Source organism: Solanum verrucosum, unplaced genomic scaffold (genome assembly GCF_900185275.1).
Source record: "Solanum verrucosum unplaced genomic scaffold, falcon-dt-bn FXZP01000257.1, whole genome shotgun sequence".
Classification (NCBI taxonomy): Eukaryota; Viridiplantae; Streptophyta; class Magnoliopsida; order Solanales; family Solanaceae; genus Solanum; species Solanum verrucosum.
This window is the reverse complement of record NW_026020539.1, coordinates 2,438,886-2,460,570: the sequence shown is the minus strand read 5'-3', so window position 1 is coordinate 2,460,570 and position 21,685 is coordinate 2,438,886. Positions and strand designations below refer to the sequence as shown.

Sequence of the window (21,685 nt, the reverse complement as noted above, 5' to 3'; positions counted from 1 at the left end):
AGGGTAGCACCGGTGGATACATCCCTGGAGGTTGATGTTGATATGTTGCCAACAGAGGTAATCATGCCCCCTCAGGATAATGGGCCCTCAAGTACTTCTGGACCTTTTTTTTTCTGGTGCTCCTGGTTCATGTACTGCACCCCCTCCCACTACTTTTTCTACTATTGCTGCTTCCCGACCCCCTATCACTCAGGTCATGTTGTACAAGATGGGGCATCTGGATCATTCAGTCGATGTGTGTGCCCCCCGGGTTGAGGTTGTTATGCCTGGGATGATACAGCGGACAATAGTTGCTACCTTGGCCCACTTAGGCTGAGATGAAGGACCACAAGTTGGCACTAGATGCCCTTACTGTTAGAGTCGCAGCCTGTGAGCAGACTCGAGGTGCTACAAATGAGGTGACAACCTTGAAGGCTGATATTACTGGGTTAAGGAAGGATGTGGACCATCTGAAGTCCACTGATTTTACTATGCTGTTTAAGACGGTGGAGGCTCCCGACATGTCGAGCACTGATATTCCAGCCAGTTCTGAGGTCCCTCCAACTCCTACAACCGGAGATAATACAGGGCTGATGATGCAACTACCGAGTTTGAGGTTGAGACAGATGAGGAGAAGCTTGGTGTGATAGATGAGACTGTCTACGATGATTTGGTGGACCTAGAGGGTACCATGGTAAAGACAGCTATGCAGGCCTCATTGAGGGGCACATCTGGGCTCTAGTAGAGCCAAGGATGCTGAGACACCGGGCACTGATGACTAGACAGAGGGAGTGATTGATATGCAGACTTCACCCAGGATTAGCCTGATATGCAGACTTCACCCAGGCTTAGCCTACCCATAGACAACCTGCTCAAGGCATTAGCAACAACATTAGCCTTACCTGGGTGATAAAGAATACTCATGTCATAATCCTTGAGTAATTCTAACCACCTCCTTTGTCTGAGATTAAACTCTTTCTGAGTAAACACATACTGAAGACTCTTGTGATCAGTGAACACATCCACATGAACACCATAAAGATAATGGCGCCATATTTTCAAAGCAAATACCACGGCAGCCAACTCTAGATCATGGGTTGGGTAGTTCTTCTCATGAACTTTCAACTGTCTTGAGGCATAAGCTATAACTTTGTCATTCTGCATTAACACACATCCCAAACCAACTCTAGACGCATCACAATAAATAACAAAGTCTTGTGTGCCTTCTGGGAAAGTCAATACTAGGGCAGTAGTCAACCTCTTTTTCTATTCTTGAAAGCTTTTCTAACAAGCTTCAGACCATTGAAATTTCATTATTTTCTGAGTTAACTTGGTCAAAGGGGATGAAATAGATGAGAACCCCTCTACGAACCTTCAATAATAGCCATCCAAACCCAAGAAACTCATAATATCAGTTGCAGATATGGGTCTAGGCCAATTCTGCACTGCCTCTATTTTCTGAGTATCAACTTTAATTCCCTCTCCAGAAATAATAGGGCCTAAGAATGCCATAGACTCAAGCCAAAACTCACACTTAGAGAACTTGGCATACAACTCCCTATCTTTTATAGTTTGGAGAACTATTCTGAGTTGGCTAGCATGATCTTCCTCATTCCTCGAATAGATTAGTATGTCATCAATGAACACGATAACAAACATATCTAAATAAGGCTTGAAAACTCTATTCATAAGGTCCATGAAGGTTGCAGGCGCATTGGTCAAACCAAAGGACATAACTAGGAACTCATAATGACCATAACGGGTCCTGAATGCTGTCTTCGGAATATCACATTCCCTTACCCTCAACTGATAGTAGCTTGATCTGAGATCTGTCTTGGAAAAACAAGTAGCACCCTGAAGTTGATCGAAAAAATCATCAATTCTCGGAAGAGGATACTTATACTTGATGGTAACCTTGTTCAACTGGCGGTAATTTATACACATCCTAAGGGAACCATCCTTCTTTCTCTCAAACAAGACCAAAGCGCCCCAAGGTGAGACATGTGGTCGAATAAAACCCTTATCAAGGAGATCTTTCAACTGCTCATTCAACTATTTTAACTCAGCTGGTGCCATTCTATATGGCGGAATAGATATAGGACGAGTATCTGGAAGATTGTCTATATCGAAGTCTATTTCTCTCTCAACAAAGACTCCGGGAAGATCATCTAGAAAGACTTCTAGAAACTCGTATATTACTGAAACTGACTGAATAGAAGGTATCTCAACACTAGAGTCATTAACTCGGACTAAGTGATAGACACACCTCTTGGAAACTAACTTCCTTGCCTTAAGGTACGAAATAAAACGACCCTTAGGCACTACTGAACTGCTTTTCCACTCTAAGACTAGTTCATTTGGAAACTGAAACTTGACAAATCGAGTTCTACAATCAACTGAGGCATAACAAGCATGAAGCCAGTCCATACCAAGAATGACATCAAAATCTACCATGTCTAACTCAACTAAATCAGTCATGGTACTCTTGTGATTGACGAAAATAGGACAATCACGACAGACTCTCTCTGCTATAATAGACTCACCAACAGGTGTAGAAACACTGAAGGGCTCACTAAGTTGCATAAAAGAATATTAAAATTCATCGCAACATACGGAGTTACAAAGGATAAACTCGCTCATGGATCTAGCAAAGCATAAACATTAAAGTTAAGAACTTGGATCATACCAGCGACAACATCTGGCGAATCATCTTGCTCTTGGCCACTAGTGATAGCACATAGGCAGTTTGATCCTCCACCAGCACCTGAAGTAGTTCCTCTAGGTGCAGCTCTGTCTAGTGGAGCAACTGAAGAAGACTAGGCTTTATTGCCCCCCATTACCATTACCCTTCTTGTTTTTTGGACATTCTCGCATGAAATGACCATTCTGGCCACACTTGAAACAACCAATAGAGCCATCATGACACGCCCCTGAGTGATTCCTACCACACTTAGCACATGCAGGAGGCTTACTACCCCCTTGTGCCATACTACCCTAAGAATAGGCAGGTTTGGCTCTGAAATTCTGACTATTGTACTCACTTTTGCTCTTTGGAGCAGGTGCACTAGCAGATTATGTAGCAGGTCCCTTCAATTTTTGTTAGAAAGATGACCGATTGGCATTACTCTTTTGCTGCCCGGACTCATTCCCTATCTTAGCTCTCTTATTCTTAAACTTTTCTCTATCCCTAAGTTTGTCCTCCTCAACTTGTTGCACATGGATCATTAGCCTTGCTATGTCCATATCCCCTATCAGCATAGCTGCCTTGCCTTCCTTACTTGACAGACAAGACAACCCAACAACAAATAAACTCATTCTGCTCCTCATGTCAGCAACCATCTCCGGAGCATAGCGGGAAAGTTGTGTGAACTTCAGACTGTACTCATAAATGCTTAAAGAATCCTGCTTAAGAGTTAGAAACTCTCGTACCTTTGCTTCTCTCAGTTCTCGGGGGAAGAAATGACCTAAGAAGGCCTCCTCAAAGCAGTTTAAACTCGTAGGTAGTTCTCCCTCAGCTCGGTTCTTCCTCCATTGGTCAAACCATATCCTAGCGACACCCTTCATTCGGTATGCAACTAGTTCCACCCTCTCAATATCAGCAACATGCATAATTTCGAAAACTTTCTGAAGCTCTTTAACAAAATTCTTTGGATCTTTAGTAACACTAAAACCTGTGAAGCTCGGAGGATTCATCCTAAAGAACTCGTGGATCCTCAAAGTATCAGCCACTTCCTATCGATTTCCCCTTTATTGCCCAGCTTGGTTGGTCACAACGTGGCTCAGCATCCGGATAGCCTCACGTAACTCAGCATTAGTGACCTCTCATTGGGGTTGCACTTCTGGTGCATTACGTACCCCTTGTTCCTGTGGTTCAACATTCCTTCTAGCCGAACGACCTCAGACAGCTCTTCGTGGAGGCATGATCTGAAAAAACACGCGCAAGCACGAGTTAGAAGAAACTTTTTAAAGATCAAACTCTAACGCACGAAATGAGTGTGAAAGAAGTGAGAAAATTTCCTAAGTGTTGCAGCCTCCTAATTATAGATGTGGCGCGCTTCACACCGATAACTAGGACTCTACAGACACGACTTCATAGACTCCCTAGGACTCTTGAATTTTGTGCTCTGATACCAAGTTTGTCACGCTCGAGCCTACACCCTGGGCGGGACTGGCACTCGAGAACCATTGTTAGCCCTAAGCGAACCCTTGGCCTGGCTTACTTACTCAGCAGAAGACTTAACTCATGAAGAAAAATACATTTAAAAGTAAGCTGAACTGCTCAATAAACACTTAGAATGTATCAAGATAGCATTCACTGGACAATAGTGGCAACTCAAGTCTCAACCATTAAAACAGGAAATAGAAAACTCAAGAACTAACATCTGATTGTCTATGAAGCCTCTAAACAACTGAGATGGATGTCGGGACAAGACCCACAAAATCCTAATTAACAAAAACTACTAAAAAGCAATAAAAGGGATCCTCCGGAAGTAAGGAGGCTCACCAACAAACTCTGGAGCTCAACTAGAATCAACGATGTGCTGGATGCTAATCATGGTTACCTGTATTTGTATCATTAAAAGATGCAGGCCAAATGACATCAGTACATTGAATGTACGAGCATGCGAGGGGACTACTAAACAAGACATAATCTTGAACGGAACAGAAAGAACATACATGGGCTCAACTTAACTCAATTCAATATAAAATAATAATATGAATGCAATATAAAAAAAAGCTTTTAAAACATGGATAATACTCTGTGTATTTAGAAATACAATAGTAACTCTATATGTATGCAAAGATATAATAAAACTCTGGATGTATATAAAAATACAAGATACTTTTGTGTATATAAGAATACAAAATACTTCTGTGGGAGTTTCTCTAACCGACAACCATCACTTAAGAGCTATTGTGATGATACAACATTCTTCCTCACGCTGCCAGGGTCGTCCTATACCTTGCCGAGGGTATAGAACCTGACTACTAAGTGGATCCACTAGTCTATGCTAAAAAGCACTAAGGAATCATCTAAAAAGTATGACCCTTTTCTACCCATGGTGGTTACATGATTTATGGGGGTTGGGAGTTGTCTGCACTCTCCCCCATATCGGTGCTCAATACTATTTCAAAAATATACTAGGTCAATATGTTTAAAAACATAACTCTGTGGTTTGAGATAATTGCTCAAAACTTAGCTCAAAGGCTCTCTTGAAAATCAAAGTTTCCTCTCTTGCTTCATTGTAAAAGCATTTACTCTTTACTGAAAAACTAGCTCAAAGGCTCTTTTGAAAATCAAAGTTTTCTCTCTTGTTTTAAGTGTGAAAACATTTTAAACTCTTTGGGAATACATAGTCCCGATATACTCTTTGGAAGAAATGAACTTCAAACTTGACTCTTTACTCAACTCAAAACTCAAGTCTTAAAACAAACTTAAAACGTTTGTAAAAGACTTTTGGAAAACTCTATGAACTCATCTTGACTTGGATCTTAACTTCTCTTGACTTGACTCTTAACTGATCCTTGAATTGAATTATGGATTTAAGGATTGTGATTTGTGATAGGAAAGATCTCATGATGTTTAGGAGTGTTTTTAGATAGTTAAACATGAGAAAAGATCAAGAAATCAGTGTCTGGAAGCAAGTCCGTGATGCGGAGATGCATTTAAATATTTGGTCATGAAATAAATTTTGAGGCAGAACGGTCCGTGATCACTCCGCGACGTGGAGGAAAATTCTGGGAAAAGGTGGGGCAGGTCCGCGATGCGGACTTGGACTCCAGTTTGACCCGACTTTTTTCTTCTTTCATTTTCTAACCCCTAATTCACCTAAACTCGATTCTTTTTCTCAAATTCCCTTTAGATTCAGATACCTAGCACATGTACATAAGAATCTAACTCAAAATGACTCTAACAATCGACCTTAAACTCTCAAGAACTCCTTAATCTCATCCCAAATTCAAGAATGAAAGCAATTCAAGAATACAACTCAAAAATATCAAAGTCTCAATCTTTTAGGACGAAAATCATATTGAAATAAAGATGTTTGGCGCATGGGTGAACGAACCCAACGCTATGTGAACTCATACCTCGTAGGGATCACCCCTTGACGAAATCCACAAGCAATTCAACAAGAACTTGACGATTTCCTTGCTTCTCCTTCTCTTTCTCCTCTTCTTTTCTCTTCTCTCAAAACCCTAACTTGTTTTTCAAAAGTGTAAACTGAACCCAATCAGTTTAAAGCCCAACTTAATTACCAAAAACGAAATTAATTAATTGGGCGGTGAAAAGACCATAATGCCCTTCTAAAATCCGGTTTTGACTTTCCTTACCTAGACAACCCAACTTCAAATGGGAATATCTCACTCATACAAACTTGGAATTGAGTAAACTCGGCGGCATTGGAAAGATAATTCCAAGATATTTCCTACGGTATCTAGAAGAACACCTAACTCATCTTGATCTAGGAGTTATGGTCATTTGAATTTGACCCAAAACTCAAACTTAACATAATCTAACCAATTTTCCAGATTTTCAGTTTTTCCAAAAATGACTCTTTCTAGTTACGAGGTGTTACATAAAGAGTGTAAAAGGAGTAAAAGAAATGGGGTATCCGATGATTCATGGTTAGTTGAATAATGGGGTGGATTATGAACATGTTCAATGTGAAAGAGAAGGAGAAGAAGTCATTTTCAAGCCATACTTCATGAAGGTAGAAGCCACTAAGCCTAAATGATCATACCTTTACACTCAGCCCCATTACAAGCCCTAAAAGACCTTTGTGATCTTGAGTAAGCTGAAATGAACATTGATTGGAAAATAAGGGCAAGCCTATGGTTGGAGTCACACATGTGTTCATCTTCATGAACGTGAGAGTTGTATGTGATTTCGGCACCTTAAATTGTTGTGAAGTTTTGTGTGAATATGGAATCATTTTTTATTGTGAGGACATTTGAGTACTTTTGTTGAGCTTGAACTTGCATTTGAAGCAAGCATTGTGAGCTTGATTATACTTAATAATGGTGAGTCACAATTTGAATATTTGAGTGCACAATTGAGCATTGTATGTGTAGTTTGAACCTTTTGTGTGCATTTATGTTGAGTCTTAAGTAGCACTGTTGGTAGACATCCTTGTTGAACCAATGATCTTGGATTTTACTTGAGGACAAGCAAAAGTTTAAGTTGGGGGTGTTGATGAGTCCGAGATTTCAAATCATTTAGGGCTTTATTTTGATAGTTTAGGTGTCCTCAAATTCCTAATTTATGCTCTAAACAAATGTTAAAGTGTTGATTTGCAGTTATGAAGGCTAAGGAGCAAGGCAAGGACACTACCAGGCAAAAAGGAGAAAACAAGCTGAAGAAGTGAAGAAAAGCAATCCTGGTGATCGCCAAGACCGCTCGGCGAACCACCGAGTGACTCTTTAGCTGGCCCGAAGTTCCAGCGTGCCAGCCTTAGGGAGGAACCGACTTGGCGACAGAAATGGGCAGTCGGTGGATCATCGAATGACTCCACGATAGCAACCTTGATCGCCTAAAGTCACATAACCCTGAAAAAAAATGCCCAATACAAACCAAAGATGAATTGGAGTGAAGGGCAGATCGCCGACTGGGTTGGTGAGATGCGACTTACTTCGCCCAATGGCCTTTCAAGCCAAAAATTGCGAAACTATAAATTGAAATTTAAATAGAGGAAAAAGGATCTTCCCTATGTACCCACAGTTCTGATTCCAGAGTTTTGAAGAATTTTAGTTTTCTTTGAAGCTTTTGAGACAAAATTTTGAGGACTTGCAATTGGGTTTTCGAATTTATTCAATTTTGGAGCATTGTAGAGACGTGGAAAATTTTACCCAAATCATGGCTAATAAAGTTGGTAATTGTTTCTCTCTTTTTATGATGTGTAGCTAAAACCTCAATTCTTGGGGTGTGATCATGTGATTATTGGCTTAATTAGATTATGGGTATTGCTATTTAATGATTTAATTTTTGTTTTAATGTGGTTTTGATCAAAGGTGAGTAGTAATTCATGAATTGTAGTTGCAAATATAATTTTAGCTTAGTTTTTTGGGCTTGCTCGAGAGAGAGGTTCTAAAACCAAGGTTATCGATTGATGATTGTAGTGTGTGGGTTGTTATGGGTTCAGCTCGAGAGAGTGAATCTTAACTCGCTCCTACCTATCTAGCTCAAGAGAGTAGATAAATGAAGGTTTTGGGTTGTTTTGTAATGCTAAGCTTGTCGAGGTTCGAGAGAACTCGCCTGAACAGTAATAGTTGTTCGAGAAAAAACTATTGCACCTATAGTCTAGCCTACGTACAGCGATTCAAAAAATTATTAATAAACTTCAATTACCCATATAGCATAATTAGCCTATAATCGATCACATCCCGATAATTCCTCTTAATATTGTTGAAACGCCCTGTTTTCATAATTGTTTCAATTGATTATTGGCAAACCAATCCCTCTCATCTGACATTTGTTGTCACCCCTTTCAATTTAACTAAATTTTTACGATAATTTCTATTCCTACCACCAATTAGATTACATTTGTAACTTTGTAACTGAATTTGAACTTGTACTGCTCCATGTGGGTTTGACCCCAACCTTTCGTTGGATTTTATACTAGATTACAATCGCCCACACCTAGAATTGGATGAGGTGTGGTTGAGGTTCATCAGTGTGCCATGTAATGAAAAGTATTAATTAATTATCTTAAACGGTAGTCCATTAAATAAGTGGCTAAAATTGGACTCAAAGGTGGATGGGGAGAGTATTTGGGAGCCAATAGGTGGATAGGGGTGTTGTGTACCATTTTCAATACTTCGAGGGTATTTTAGGTCCTTTTCTGTTGAAAATTTTAAAAAATCCCTACTTTACGCGATGTATTAGTCGGATACATCACTTTACGCAATGTATTGGTTGAATACATCACTTTACGATACATCAAGACGTACGTGATGTACTAGACGTTGAGAAATGTATCCGAAAGTGAGATACAATGTATCAAGATGTTTTGGAATGTATCCGAATTCCACCAAATTTAAGGTATTTTTGTAATTTAAAAAAAAATAGTGATAAGATGATTGCACTATGAGATTTGTGTAAAATCTAGTACGAATAAAAGGGTTGACTCCATTATTGTCTTGTTTCTATTTATGGCAGTCATCCGACAAATAGACTCCCATCTCAAAATAAAAATATAGTTAGTTGTCCATTAAAGGGTTTCTCGGGCTTTGTGCTACATGTGAAAATTCAACCACATTCTATTAAAATGGATCAAGAACTATTATGTATTGTTTATTATTGTTTCCCTTATTTTTTCAAACCCCTTGAGAAAATAAACTAAGAAACCTTTTTACACATTCATGATTCACATTTTAGACCAAAAAGGAGGGGTTTTTTTAATCTTCCATTTCTCACATGGCAAAAATATATGTACAAAAGGCCTATTGCAAACACTAATTTAGGGGGTGTGCCAATAGTAAGTAATATTCAATGTTGAAAGGGTCTCAATTGAATCCCTTTCTTTAAAAACTATTCATTATAATTATAAAAGTATTTGTATATTTATTAATTGTTGAAGGGAAACTTGATCAGAGATCTTCTTTGTATGTGGTTAGGGAATTGGAAGAAAAATGGCGAAGGAAGAAAATAAGTACCAAAAGTCGAGGTCTTTCAATTTTAGGAAGATACTTGAGTTTTCAAGTAGATTGGCACATAGAATTGGAGATCGGAGATTAGTAGTGATGACGATGATACCTACTCAATTATCTTTCAAGATCTTGTAAGCTCAAGTAAAGACCTTTGAAACTAAGACCGCAAAGAGAAGGTCGGTAAAAGACTTAGAAAGCTTTTGGAAGAAGGCTTTGTATTGCTTGTGGAATGCTTACACTTTGTTAAATAATTTACAAATGAGAGGCCCTCTGTTTATACTACTTCTTAGGGGCCTAAGTATAAATAATATTTACTTTGCAAGTCCCTACAATATTTACACTTTAGTCCTATTCTAGAATTCTTTACATGTTCTAGGAAATTCTAAAGCTTTCTAAGATATTTTCTAAGGCATTATAGAGTCTTCAAAGGAAAGATCTAGGGAATTCTATAATCTTCCATTAACCTCTCTCAATAACTCTAGATTCTTCCTCCTTATTTTTATGCCAAATTTGAAGGGCAAAGTGGCGGGTCATGATATAAGGGTCTAAAGCACATCAAAGGGGATGAAAACTGAAGTCCAAATAACTAAGTCATATATGAGGAAACCCTACCTTGTATCTCGTATGAGTGGGGTGTTAAGTTATAGGAGAACCCATGACAGATTTCACCTATGTGAGTATGAAAGTAGGCCGCTTTCTATGAGAATGAGTTTATTCTCAAAAAACACTTATGAAAATTGAGATAGCACAAGATTGTAATGTGTTGGCTATTAAAGCTTATGTCAACACCTTGATTGTTTTATGTAAGAAATGATACTTTATTTTCCTTAAGCAGTCATAGTTAAAGTCTGAGACCATTACTGACTCTGAGTAAAGGTTATTGTTTTACTAAGTGAAGGTTCAATATAGAGCACACCTTCATTATGCATAATAGTCTACCTTCAACTAAATTGGTGAATTCTCTTATTTTAATATTAAAATGAGTGGAGAAATATTGGTATATATGCATTTCATTATTATGAATCATGGTTGACAGATGACGTGGAAGTTTTCAAATCCAATTGAAATAACCACAAGAATTTGACCCAAGACGACGACATTTGTAGAATCGACTCCAGTTTTAAGAGTTGTAGCTAGGGGTGTACATAGGTCGGTTTGGTTTGGTTTTTCATTAAAAAAAAAACCTAAACCAATTATGTCAGTTTATTAAATATAAAAACAAAATCAAACCACACAAAGTTGATTTTTTCGGTTTTGGTTTTAGTCGGTTCTTTCGGGTTTTTTGGTTTTTTCGATATTTTACAACTATACGGTGTTTGAAAAAAAGATCAAATATATTTTCACTTACTTGTGTGATAAGCTAAACATAAGAAATGTTAAATGAATAGAAATTTTCGTAAAGACGGTAAAATTCACATGAGTATAAAATATTATTTTTTTAAAATATCAACGTTCATTATGTTAAATTAATAAAATTAAAGGATACAGTCAAACTGAATACAAAACGAAATATTTACAAAGTAAATTGTTAACTTCGAATTTGAAAAATTATAACAATATAATTGTTTCGATCTTAATACAAAAAAAAATATTTACAAATTTTACAAGCCCAAATTTGAAATAAAATACAGAAACATTGAAAAGTATAAACTAACTAAAAATATATTAACAAAGTAGATTATAAATAATATTTTTTATCTATAAATAAAATAAAATTATATATATATATATAATATTTACAAAATTTTACAAGCTCAAATTTAAAATAAAATATATAAACATTGAAAACTATAAACTAACTAAAAATATAATAACAAAGTAGATTATAAATAATATTTTTTATCTATAAATAAAATAAAATTATATATATATATATATATTATGTTGGTTTGGTTTGAGTTCGGTTTGACTTTTTTCCTTTTAATACCAAGCCAAACCAAGAATGGTCATTTTTTTTTCAACCGCCAAATCACAAATCAGTTTTTTTTTCGGTTTGATTTAGTTCGTCGGTTCGGTTTGACTTTACGGTTTGACTTGTACACCCCTAATTGTAGCAATAAAATCTCTTGCCATAAATCCGCACTTACATCTACAGGATTGAAGTTCTTCAGGAGAAGAAATCGAAGAAGATGCTGACAATTTTAACAAATCGAAGAAGATGAACATTGATCTTCTAAATAGGAAGACAATTGAAATAAAATTGGGGAAATGAAGTGTATATTGGGAACGAAGGGTTTAGGGTTGTTTTTATTAGATGGTTCTTTTTGTATTGGGGATGGTGGGTTTAGTAAGTATTGGGGCGGGTTTAGTAAGTATTGGGGCGGGTTTAGTTCCAAATAGGTGGATAATGGGTGAGTTTAAAATTATATTAAATAATTAAATTGCAACCAATGGTTGAGCGCCATGTAATTAAAATAATTATTTAGTTATTTTAAATGGTAGTCCATTAAAGAAGTAGCTAAAATTGGACCCAAAGGTGGATGGGAAGGGTATTTGGGAGCCAATAGGTGGATGGGGGTAGTTGTGTACCATTTCCAATACTTCGAGGGTATTTTTGGCTCTTTTTCGTTGAAAGATTTACAAAAATCCCTACTTTACGCGATGTATTAGTCGGATACATCACCTTACGCGATGTATCGGTTGAATACATCACTTCACGATATATCGAGGCGTATTTGGGAGCCAATAGGTGGATGGGGTAGTTGTGTACCATTTCCAATACTTCGAGGGTATTTTTGGCTCTTTTTCATTGAAAGATTTACAAAAATCCCTACTTTACGCGATGTATTAGTCGGATACATCACTTTACGCGATGTATCGGTTGAATACATCACTTCACGATATATCGAGGCGTATGTGATGTATCAGGATGTTGAGAAATGTATCCGAAACCGAGATGTAATGTATCAGGACGTTTTGGGATGTATCTGGATTCCACCAAATTTAAGGAATTTTTGTAATTTGAAAAAAAAAAATAGTAATAACACTATGAAATTTGTGTAAAATCTAATACAAGTAAAAGGGTTGACTCCAATGTTGTCTTGTTTCTATTTATGGCAGTCACCCGACAAATAGACTCCCATCTCAAAATAAAATATAGTTAGTTGTGGATTGTAGGGTTTCCCAGGCTTTGTGCTGCATGTGAAAAATCAACCACATTCTATTAAAACAAACCAAGAACTATTATGTGTTGTTTATTATTGTTTCCCTTATTTTCTCAAACCCCTTGAGAAAATTCAGGAGAATAAGAAACCTTTTACACATTCATGATTCTCATATTAGGGAAGGTTTTCTTAATTTTCCATTTCTCACCTTCTTTGAGGGCAAAAACATATTAATATTCAATGTTGAAAGGGTCTGAATTGAATCCCTTTGTTAAAAAATCATACATTATAAATAGGGATTTATATATTTATGAATTGTTGAAGGGAAACTTGTAGAAAGTATTATTACATCAAAGAGGACAGATCATTTATTATTTCGTGATTAGATCTGGTAATTAGGGAATTGAAACAAAAATGGTGAAGGAAGAAAATAAGTATCAGAAGTCGAGGTCTTTCAATTTTAGGAAGATACTTGAGCTTCCAAGTAAATTGGCACATAGCATTGGAGGGGAGAGTAGTAGTGATGACGAAGAGGAGATCGGAGGAGGAGGAGGAGGAATAATACCTTTACAAAATCAACAGATAGATAGTACTGCTTTTGATCCATCACTTGTTTCAACCTTGACGACCAAGGTACCAAAAGCCAAACCTTCAGGTAATTCGTTCTTCACATTATTATCTATATTGATACACAACATGCATGCTTGAACTTGATGCAAATACATTTATCCAGACATGGAGTTGATGAAAGAAAGGTTTTCAAAGATGCTTTTAGGAGAGGATATGTCAGGAGGAGGCAAAGGTGTTTCATCAGCTCTCGCTTTATCAAATGCCATTACCAATCTAGCTGGTAATATAATATAATATAATATAATCGAAAACACACACAACTACTTTCTAACTCTTGATTCCAACATATGTTATTATAGCTTCTATTTTTGGAGAACAATCAAAATTGGAGCCCATGTCTCAAAAGAGAAAAGAGAGATGGAGAAAAGAAATCGACTGGCTTTTATCTGTGACAGATTACATTGTTGAGTTTGTCCCTGGACAACAAAAATCAAAAGATGGAACAAACATGGAGGTATGTATTTCACCATCTTAATTTTCAACATTCAAAGACTGAAATAACAATAAGCTGTTTTGACAGATAATGATTACTCAACAAAGAAAAGATCTGCTCATGAACATCCCTGCTCTAAAGAAGCTCGATGCAATGCTCATTGTGAGAACATCCCTACCCTATAGTGTTATTTAAATAAATGAATCAGGATCAACTCTAATTCTACATAAATATATGAATCAGGATTGCTTAGATAATTTCAAAGACGCAAAAGAATTTTGGTATATCTCAAAAGATGCTGATGATTCTGAAAAAGGTGTCCAGAGAAGTGATAAGTGGTGGCTACCTACCATCAAGGTTCCACCCGAGGGCCTCTCAGATGAATCGAGAAGATGGCTACAATATCAGAAGGATTGTGTGAACCAAGTACTCAAAGCATCTATGGCGATTAATGCCCAAATACTAGCAGAAATGGAAGTCCCTGAAAACTACATCGACTCTCTCCCCAAGGTGAGAAGCATTCATTCACTCATTGAAGAGGGAAGAGACATTTTAATATACTATCTGAGACTTTTTTTTTTTTTGGTTTTTGTAGAATGGTAGATCAAGTCTTGGTGATTCAATCTACAAGAACATCACGGTTGAGTTTTTTGATCCAGAACAATTCCTTTCAACAATGGACATGTCATCGGAACACAAAGTTGTTAACTTGAAAGACAGAATTGAAGCATCTATTGTGATTTGGAAGAGAAAGATGCACCAAAAAGATGCAAAATCTTCGTGGGTTCCAGCTGTGAGTTTGGAGAAGAGGGAGCTGTTTGAAGAGAGAGCAGAGACTATCTTACTCTTGATAAAACACAGATTTCCTGAAATCCCTCAATCTTCCCTTGAGATAAGTAAAATTCAATATAACAGAGTAAGTAGTAGTAGTAGTAGTAGTAGTAGTATCATACTCATTATGATAAATATTGATTGAACATGTTATCAAGTGTGTGTTCCTTCACCTTTCTGACTATAGGATGTGGGACATTCTGTTCTAGAGAGCTATTCAAGAGTACTAGAGAGTCTAGCCAACACAGTCACATCACGCATCGAGGATGTCCTATACGCAGATTCTGTCGCACAAGATCCATCACTTGCAATAGCAAAGTGGAACCGTTCAGCTGATTCATCACCTCAAAAACCACAAAGTGTTGTGTCCACTCCTAAACAAGAGTCGGATTGTACAGCAGAAACACCTACCTCAATGACTTTATTTGACTTCATGGGCTGGAATATGGAACAAGGAGAGGCAGACATAAATAAGACTAACTTGGAGGCTCTTCCCCAAACATGAGAAAAAACCATAAACACAAGAAGAAAGAGATCCATTTTTGGACAAAACGCTTCATGTTCATCTTGTAAATCAGCATAACTCACTTCATAGTTTTAAGTAGAAATCATTCACAATAGCGAGCAACCTAGGATTATTTTATTTTTTTCCAAGTATGTGATGATACTTGTTGATGTCCAATATTTCTAATTCATCAATCAACCAACATGTGCGAGAAAATAAGAATTCATAACATTTCGCCTTAGCAGAAGACCTCATCAAATTCCTTTAGAATGAAATTTCCAAATATATATTATGTCTACATAGACACATTCGTCTTATTTAAGATCAAAGGATAAGGAGGCGATCATGGAAAGTAGATTCAATATTAATAAAACTGCTCTTGAATGCAACTAATCTAGGCCGCCCTAGTAACAGCAGCATGCATGGCATCAGCAAGATGAGGAACTGTCCGAGAACTAAGACCTGCCATGCTAATTCTCCTGCAAATGAGAAAGGAGACGATGATTCCTCTTTTAAAAATTTCAAGGAGAAAAATGTCACTAGTAATGAGCATCTTTTTTAACCAATTCCAACTTCAACAAAGATATTTCAAACTCATACCAGAGAAGTGAATATGACATGGATTGAATGTAATGCTTTTAGAAAAACGGTGTAATTAGGAACGAGGGGAAGAAAAACAGTAGCAGCAATCTCTTCGGTAAAGTTAAGTACTGATATGGATGACAGAGCTGAACTTTCTTATACTTATTTTCCAAACTGAAACTTTCAGTTCGAAATTTCTCCTTTCTAAACAATTCAAGCAGAAACAATCAACAATAAGCACTTCTAAGTTCGAAGTCATTAAGTTTCTATTGACAAAAGAGTGATCCACCGTAACAAACTAAAGAATGAAACCACTATCAACAGTCGGGTGTCCTTACCCATCAGATGTCATGTAAATGTGATACTCTCTAGTCATGAACGAGACTTGCTCAACATTCAATCCTGTGAACGTAAACATCCCAATTTGCTTGATGATATGACTCCAATCACCTGGAGTACCTGCAAAACAGAATTAAACTTGCATTAATACTAAACGGAACAATTACATGTGTTTTCTCCAGAAAAAGTTCTCATAGCAGTACCAGTCACACCAATCAGACAGACACAGCAAGCCTCACTAGAAAGAACAAATCAGAAAATCAGATACCTCGAGCTTGCATGGCATCATAGAGTTGCTGGCGCATGCTAATAATTCGCTCGGCCATTGCTTTCAGCTCAACTGTCCATTCGTCATACATTTGTCTATTACCAATGGATAACAACGGCGTCAAAATGTAGAAGCTATATACTATCTACTGACGAGCAAAAAGAATATTGTAATAGCTGCACAAACCTGTCCTTGAGTATAGTGGCAACACTAGATGCACCATGAATCGGTGGATTTGAGTACATTGGCCTTATAACCATCTTTAGCTGGCTTTCGACTTTGCTTGCAACATTGCTATCTTTGCAAACCTACAACAAAAAATTATATTAGTCTTGTTCAGCTTTTACTGTCTATAGCTAAATCGCAAAGAGAATGACCGTTTTTCCTAAACATATTATCCTTTACCAACCATTTCCACTCTGTCCAATTACAATCTAAGTGGACACGGAGGCCCTCAAAAAAAGCAATAGGGCAGAAAGAAGGAAGGACGAAAACATCATGGCCACAAGCAAAAAAAGAGAGAGGATAACCAAAATCACAGAATTGTATTGAGGCCGCAACACCAAGTAAACAAGTGCACATCTACCAAATAAAGCAGCCTTCAAATATTTTAAATCTGGCTGTGAATCTTTAGAGACTGTGTTCATTGTGCTGCAGAACTTTAAGCTTTTCAGGGAATACAACTTGAATAGTGTATTTAAAGAAAAACAGTATCTTTAAGACATAAATAGTATGATAATTCTTCAGCCCCCAATTGTATCACTTAATAAAAAGGGAAAGTAACTAAACTGACAAAGGACTCACAATGCTAAGGGCACCGACACGCTCTCCATACAGTCCCATGTTTTTGGCATAACTCTGAGCTGCAAGACATTCACCACCATCAGCCACAAACATGCGAACAGATTGTGCATCTGCATCTAGGTTCCCACTGGCAAAACCCTGCAATATCAAGAAAATATGTAATACAGTAGGGTCAGTTGAGCAGCCCATTAGTACATAGATTGTGGGATTCAAAATATTTAGCAATCATTCTAAACGAAGTATCACTTGAATGTTAAATTCCCATCTTAAGCTTAACCTGATAAGCACTGTCAAAGAAAGGTAACAACCCCTTGGACCTCATCAACTTCCTGATTTTTTCCCACTGGTCAATTGTTGGATCAACACCAGTTGGGTTATGAGCACAAGCATGGAGAAGAACTATTGCACCAGAGGGTGCAGCCGTAAGATCATCCAATAATCCTGCAGGGGTCATAATAAACCCACCTTTTAAGTATACTCAACACCAAAAGCAGGGGAAGCCACAGATAAGGTGATTATATCTATAGCAAAGAAAAGCAAAATTAAATAAATAAAAATCTTGTTATAGGTACACATAAAATATAGATCTATCCAAACATGACAAGGAGCTAGTCAACTAGTGTATAAAAAGAGTGAGTTCTTTTTCTTTTTTCTCTTTAGAGTCTGTTCTTATTTACAAGAGTACTTAAGAACATTGGCAACAGTGGTACCTTGAAAATCCAGGCCTCGTGTTGCTGGGTCATAGTAACGATAATATTTTACTGAAAGCCCAGCTAAAGTGAAAATCTTAGGATGGTTTCCCCATGTTGGCTGTGGTATATATATAGTATGCTGGAAACAAGACAAATGGTAGAATGTTCATTCAAGTGTCATTTTGATTCAGACATATAAAGGGAAAGAGTGTAAGGAATACATACTTCATGATAATGCCTGGCGAGAAACTCAGAACCAACCCTCAAAGAACCAGTGCCCGACAAGCACTGAACAGTGGTCACCCTATTCTCTTTAATGGCAGGGCTGTATCAGCAACAGAACAAATACATAAGCATAGATACATTTAAAAATATCTGTTGATGTCCTAACAAGTAAATTAATAACTCATAACTCAACTTAACAAGGAGTAATCGTGATAAAAGAAACAGAATTCTTGATATCACATTCACCATGCACAGATAATCAGTTCAAAACAAAGAGGAGGGAAAAATAAGTCTAGAACAATTTTCTTATGATGCAAGGCCGTGATAATAAGATGAAATGCCAAATAAAGGTCATCAGTTCTCATCAAAATATCAAGCAAGACTGAAGGAAGAACTTTGAAGGTTCAGCAGCATTTCATTCCTCTTTAAAGAGATAATTGGTTCAGCTAGACAGGTCTAAATGGAATGGACATGGACAGTGATAATTCAGTAGCTAGCTTGGCATTGAAGCGTAGTTGTTGTTGTTGATAAGTGGTTCAGCAGCCTTTTACTATCAATAAGAAAAGGATGTACGCACAACATGTATAGATTATTATGCAAAGGAAATGGTGCTCAAGAAGATACTACCATAGTTTTCACCTTCCAAAATGCAAACGTGAAAAAGACATTAACTTACAGAATAAAAGTGATAAAAACAGATATGGATTTAGTCTCTCGTACTAGAAAATGCACCCATTTAAACTCAAGCAATATTTAGAAAGAGCGAAAAATCTTCAAACCTGTCAGCACCAAATATAAGCTTGGCACTCAATTTGTTAAAATCCGCAAGTCCAGTAATTGAGAGATATTCCTTCACGCGAGACCTACATTACATAGTAGGCTTAGATTAGTATGTTGGTTTCAAGTGATATCCCATAAGATAAAGTCTCTAATTAGCAACCAACTCACGTGTCATTGACAAGCATTTGTTCAGCTCGTCTCACGACATTAAGAACAAGTGGTTTTCCTTCCTGTCATAGTTGTCATTAGAATAATGATTCTTCAAACTTTACAATAACAATTAGCTTTGGATTAAAGAACCAATCACTAAAAAAAAACAAAAAAACAGAGGTAGCAGCAAGAAAATATCTTTATTTGTATCATTGGAATGATGGAAACAAATATAATTGATTTAATCTTATTAATTAATTATACATAAGGGGAGGAAATGGAAAAAAGATTCATTGAATGAGCAAGTTGTATGTAGATTAAAGAAATAGGAAGGAAAAGAGTGAGTGAGAGACCTCAGTTCGATATGCGCCAACACCCAAATTCACTTTGACTGGGCTGCTATCTTTGTTATAAGCAACTGTTACCTGTATTATTGAATCAACATAAAATAAGATACACGCACAAACACATTCGGGAAATAAAAGAAAAACCTAGATCCATGCAATAGAATCGAAAACCACGTAGCCATCAATCAAATCAAATGATCTCCAAGATCAAATCATCAACTGATTATTACTAATTTTTAAAGTTGGTCCTAAGTCTAACAACAAAAACAAAGAGGAGTTAGGAGTGGAAAGAGGTATATACCCACCCCTAAGATGGGATCTTCAGGAGCATGAACAACATGAGCAAACACAGAATCTGCCATTGGAGTTGGAATTTCAGAGAACAAGTTCAACGATGTTATGGAGGTGAGTTCAGTACACCTTCTTTCTTTAATCTTTAATCTTTAATCTTTAATAATAAAAAAAAAAGGTATTGTTCGCTTCTTTGGGGGCTGCGTGGAATACGCCACCTGTATCTCTATCACACAGTGGGCGGTTCAAAACAAGGGACTCGGGACTGCGCCAACTACAAACTTTTCTTTCTTGCTCCATAGCATAATATAACTTCCTTTCTTTCTTTTTTAATTCTTTTCACTATGAAAAAAATACAGACTTTAATATAGTACTCCATTTAACATTATTTACTTTCAGTTTTAACTTTTACCTCACCGACATTTTTTTATGATTTATACTTCTAAAATCAATTTATTTTTAAATTTTGGTAAGAAATAAATGGTAATATTTGCTAATTAATTTTGAAAAGTATTTTTACATAATAATTAATGTTTGATGAAGTTTTAAAAATGCTTTGAACGGCTTATTTGGACACACTTTTATTTTATTTTTAAATTAGAAAAGTAATTATTTTGGAGAAAAATAATTTTTATTTGACTATTCCACTTTAAAGATAATTACATTGTGTTTGACTAATTCATTTTGAAAAGTATTTTTGATAATAAAATTGTGTTTGACTAATTCATTTTGAAAAGTATTTTTGATAATTAAATTGTGTTTGACTCATTTTCCTAAAAAATACTTTTGAGCATCGAATTATGAAAAGTGCACGTTTACTTTTCATATTATTTTATAGAAAAATTATGTTAAAAAACTATTATGAACTTAATTAAGTTTTTACCTCATTTAATTGAAACTAAAAAGTAAATATTAAAATTTTCAATCAATATGTTATAAAATTAAGGTTAGAACAATATGAAGATGAAGACAATATAAACAGAGAGATTTTTATTATTATTCTTTCAAATATATTCAAATGTGTACAACATAATACTCAAGATCTCTATTTTATAGTGTTACATAGGAACATCCAAAAAAAGTCATAAACATTGCATTAATCCTTGAAAATGTGGAGAAGATTAAGAAATATGAAAGATAAATGAGAAAGTGGTGAAGATGTGGATATTGCTACACATATAATGATAAGAAGTAGTGGAGATATTATATTTAATGGAGAAAAGACATAAAATGACACATGAAGCTGTCCTGAATTTTCAAAAAGATAATTTAACTATGCGGGCGTTCTATTACCCCTAAACAATTTCAAACTTATATTATTATATCATTTTTTGATCAGTTTCAGAATTTTCAAAAAGACACATTAACTATGCGACGTCCTAATTTAATTCTTTTCACTATGAAAAAGAAAAATAATACCAACTTTAACATTATTTACTTTTTGTTTTAACTTTTACCTCACGGAAATCTTTTAAGATTTATACTTCTAAAAAAATCAATTTATTTTGAAACTATTTTTTTGGTAAGAAATAAATTGAGTTTGCTTATTAATTTTAAAAATATTTTGCATAATAATTAATGGTCGATGATGTTTTTAAAAATGCTATGAAGGGCTTATATAGATGCACTTTAAAAAAAAAAAAAAAAAAAAACTAGAAAATTAATACTTTTGGAAAAAATAATTTATGTTTGACTAATTCATTTAAAAAGTATTTTTAATAAACATATTATGTTTGACTAATCATTCTACAAAAAAAATATTTTTGAGCTTCAGATTATGAAACTTGGCAAATGTCAATGCATATTTACTTTTCAGATTATTTTTACAGAAAAATTATGTTAAATAACTATTATAAGCTTAATTAAGTTTTTAATTTATTTAATTAAATCTAAAAAGTAAATATTAAAATTTTCAACCAATATGTTATGAAATTAAGATTAGAATAATATCAAGATGAAGACAATAGAAATAGAGAGACCAAAGAGATTTTTATTATTATTCTTTCAAATATATTCAAGTTTGTACAACATAATACTCATGATCTCTATTTATAGTGTTACAAAAGGACATACAAAA

General features: G+C 35.7%; 2 protein-coding genes and 1 pseudogene across 2 annotated transcripts; 2 read left to right on the top strand and 1 right to left on the bottom strand.

Annotated features, from left to right (window-relative positions):
• The first annotated feature begins 317 nt into the window (after positions 1–317).
• Positions 318–721, top strand: LOC125809995 (uncharacterized; annotated as a pseudogene).
• Positions 722–13,132: 12,411 nt separating this feature from the next.
• On the top strand, positions 13,133–15,131 carry LOC125809967 (rop guanine nucleotide exchange factor 12-like). The gene is made up of 7 exons (XM_049489496.1): positions 13,133–13,386; positions 13,465–13,581; positions 13,661–13,815; positions 13,882–13,956; positions 14,038–14,304; positions 14,390–14,710; positions 14,813–15,131. The coding sequence occupies exons 1-7, from the start codon at positions 13,146–13,148 to the stop codon at positions 15,128–15,130; spliced, it is 1,494 nt and encodes a 497-aa protein (XP_049345453.1). The 5' UTR covers positions 13,133–13,145; the 3' UTR covers position 15,131.
• A 221-nt stretch (positions 15,132–15,352) lies between these two features.
• On the bottom strand, positions 15,353–19,745 carry LOC125809954 (aspartate aminotransferase, cytoplasmic-like). Its single transcript, XM_049489490.1, has 12 exons — positions 19,623–19,745; positions 19,324–19,395; positions 18,989–19,050; positions 18,820–18,903; positions 18,041–18,140; positions 17,834–17,954; positions 17,401–17,564; positions 17,124–17,261; positions 16,506–16,627; positions 16,320–16,414; positions 16,051–16,171; positions 15,353–15,609 (listed from the first exon to the last, which is right to left on the bottom strand). The coding sequence occupies exons 1-12, from the start codon at positions 19,677–19,679 to the stop codon at positions 15,525–15,527; spliced, it is 1,221 nt and encodes a 406-aa protein (XP_049345447.1). The 5' UTR covers positions 19,680–19,745; the 3' UTR covers positions 15,353–15,524.
• Positions 19,746–21,685: the final 1,940 nt, after the last annotated feature.

Excerpts from the sequence above, each read along its gene's own strand:
- LOC125809967 (XM_049489496.1), top strand. The coding sequence starts at position 13,146 with ATGGTGAAGGAAGAAAATAAGTATCAGAAGTCGAGGTCTTTCAATTTT. Across the intron at positions 13,387-13,464 it reads ACCAAAAGCCAAACCTTCAG|ACATGGAGTTGATGAAAGAA; the intron begins GTAATTCGTTCT and ends ACATTTATCCAG. Across the intron at positions 13,957-14,037 it reads AGCTCGATGCAATGCTCATT|GATTGCTTAGATAATTTCAA; the intron begins GTGAGAACATCC and ends TATATGAATCAG.
- LOC125809954 (XM_049489490.1), bottom strand. The coding sequence starts at position 19,679 with ATGGCAGATTCTGTGTTTGCTCATGTTGTTCATGCTCCTGAAGATCCC. Across the intron at positions 19,396-19,622 it reads CTGAAGATCCCATCTTAGGG|GTAACAGTTGCTTATAACAA; the intron begins GTGGGTATATAC and ends TCAATAATACAG. Across the intron at positions 16,415-16,505 it reads GCCACTATACTCAAGGACAG|ACAAATGTATGACGAATGGA; the intron begins GTTTGTGCAGCT and ends CATTGGTAATAG.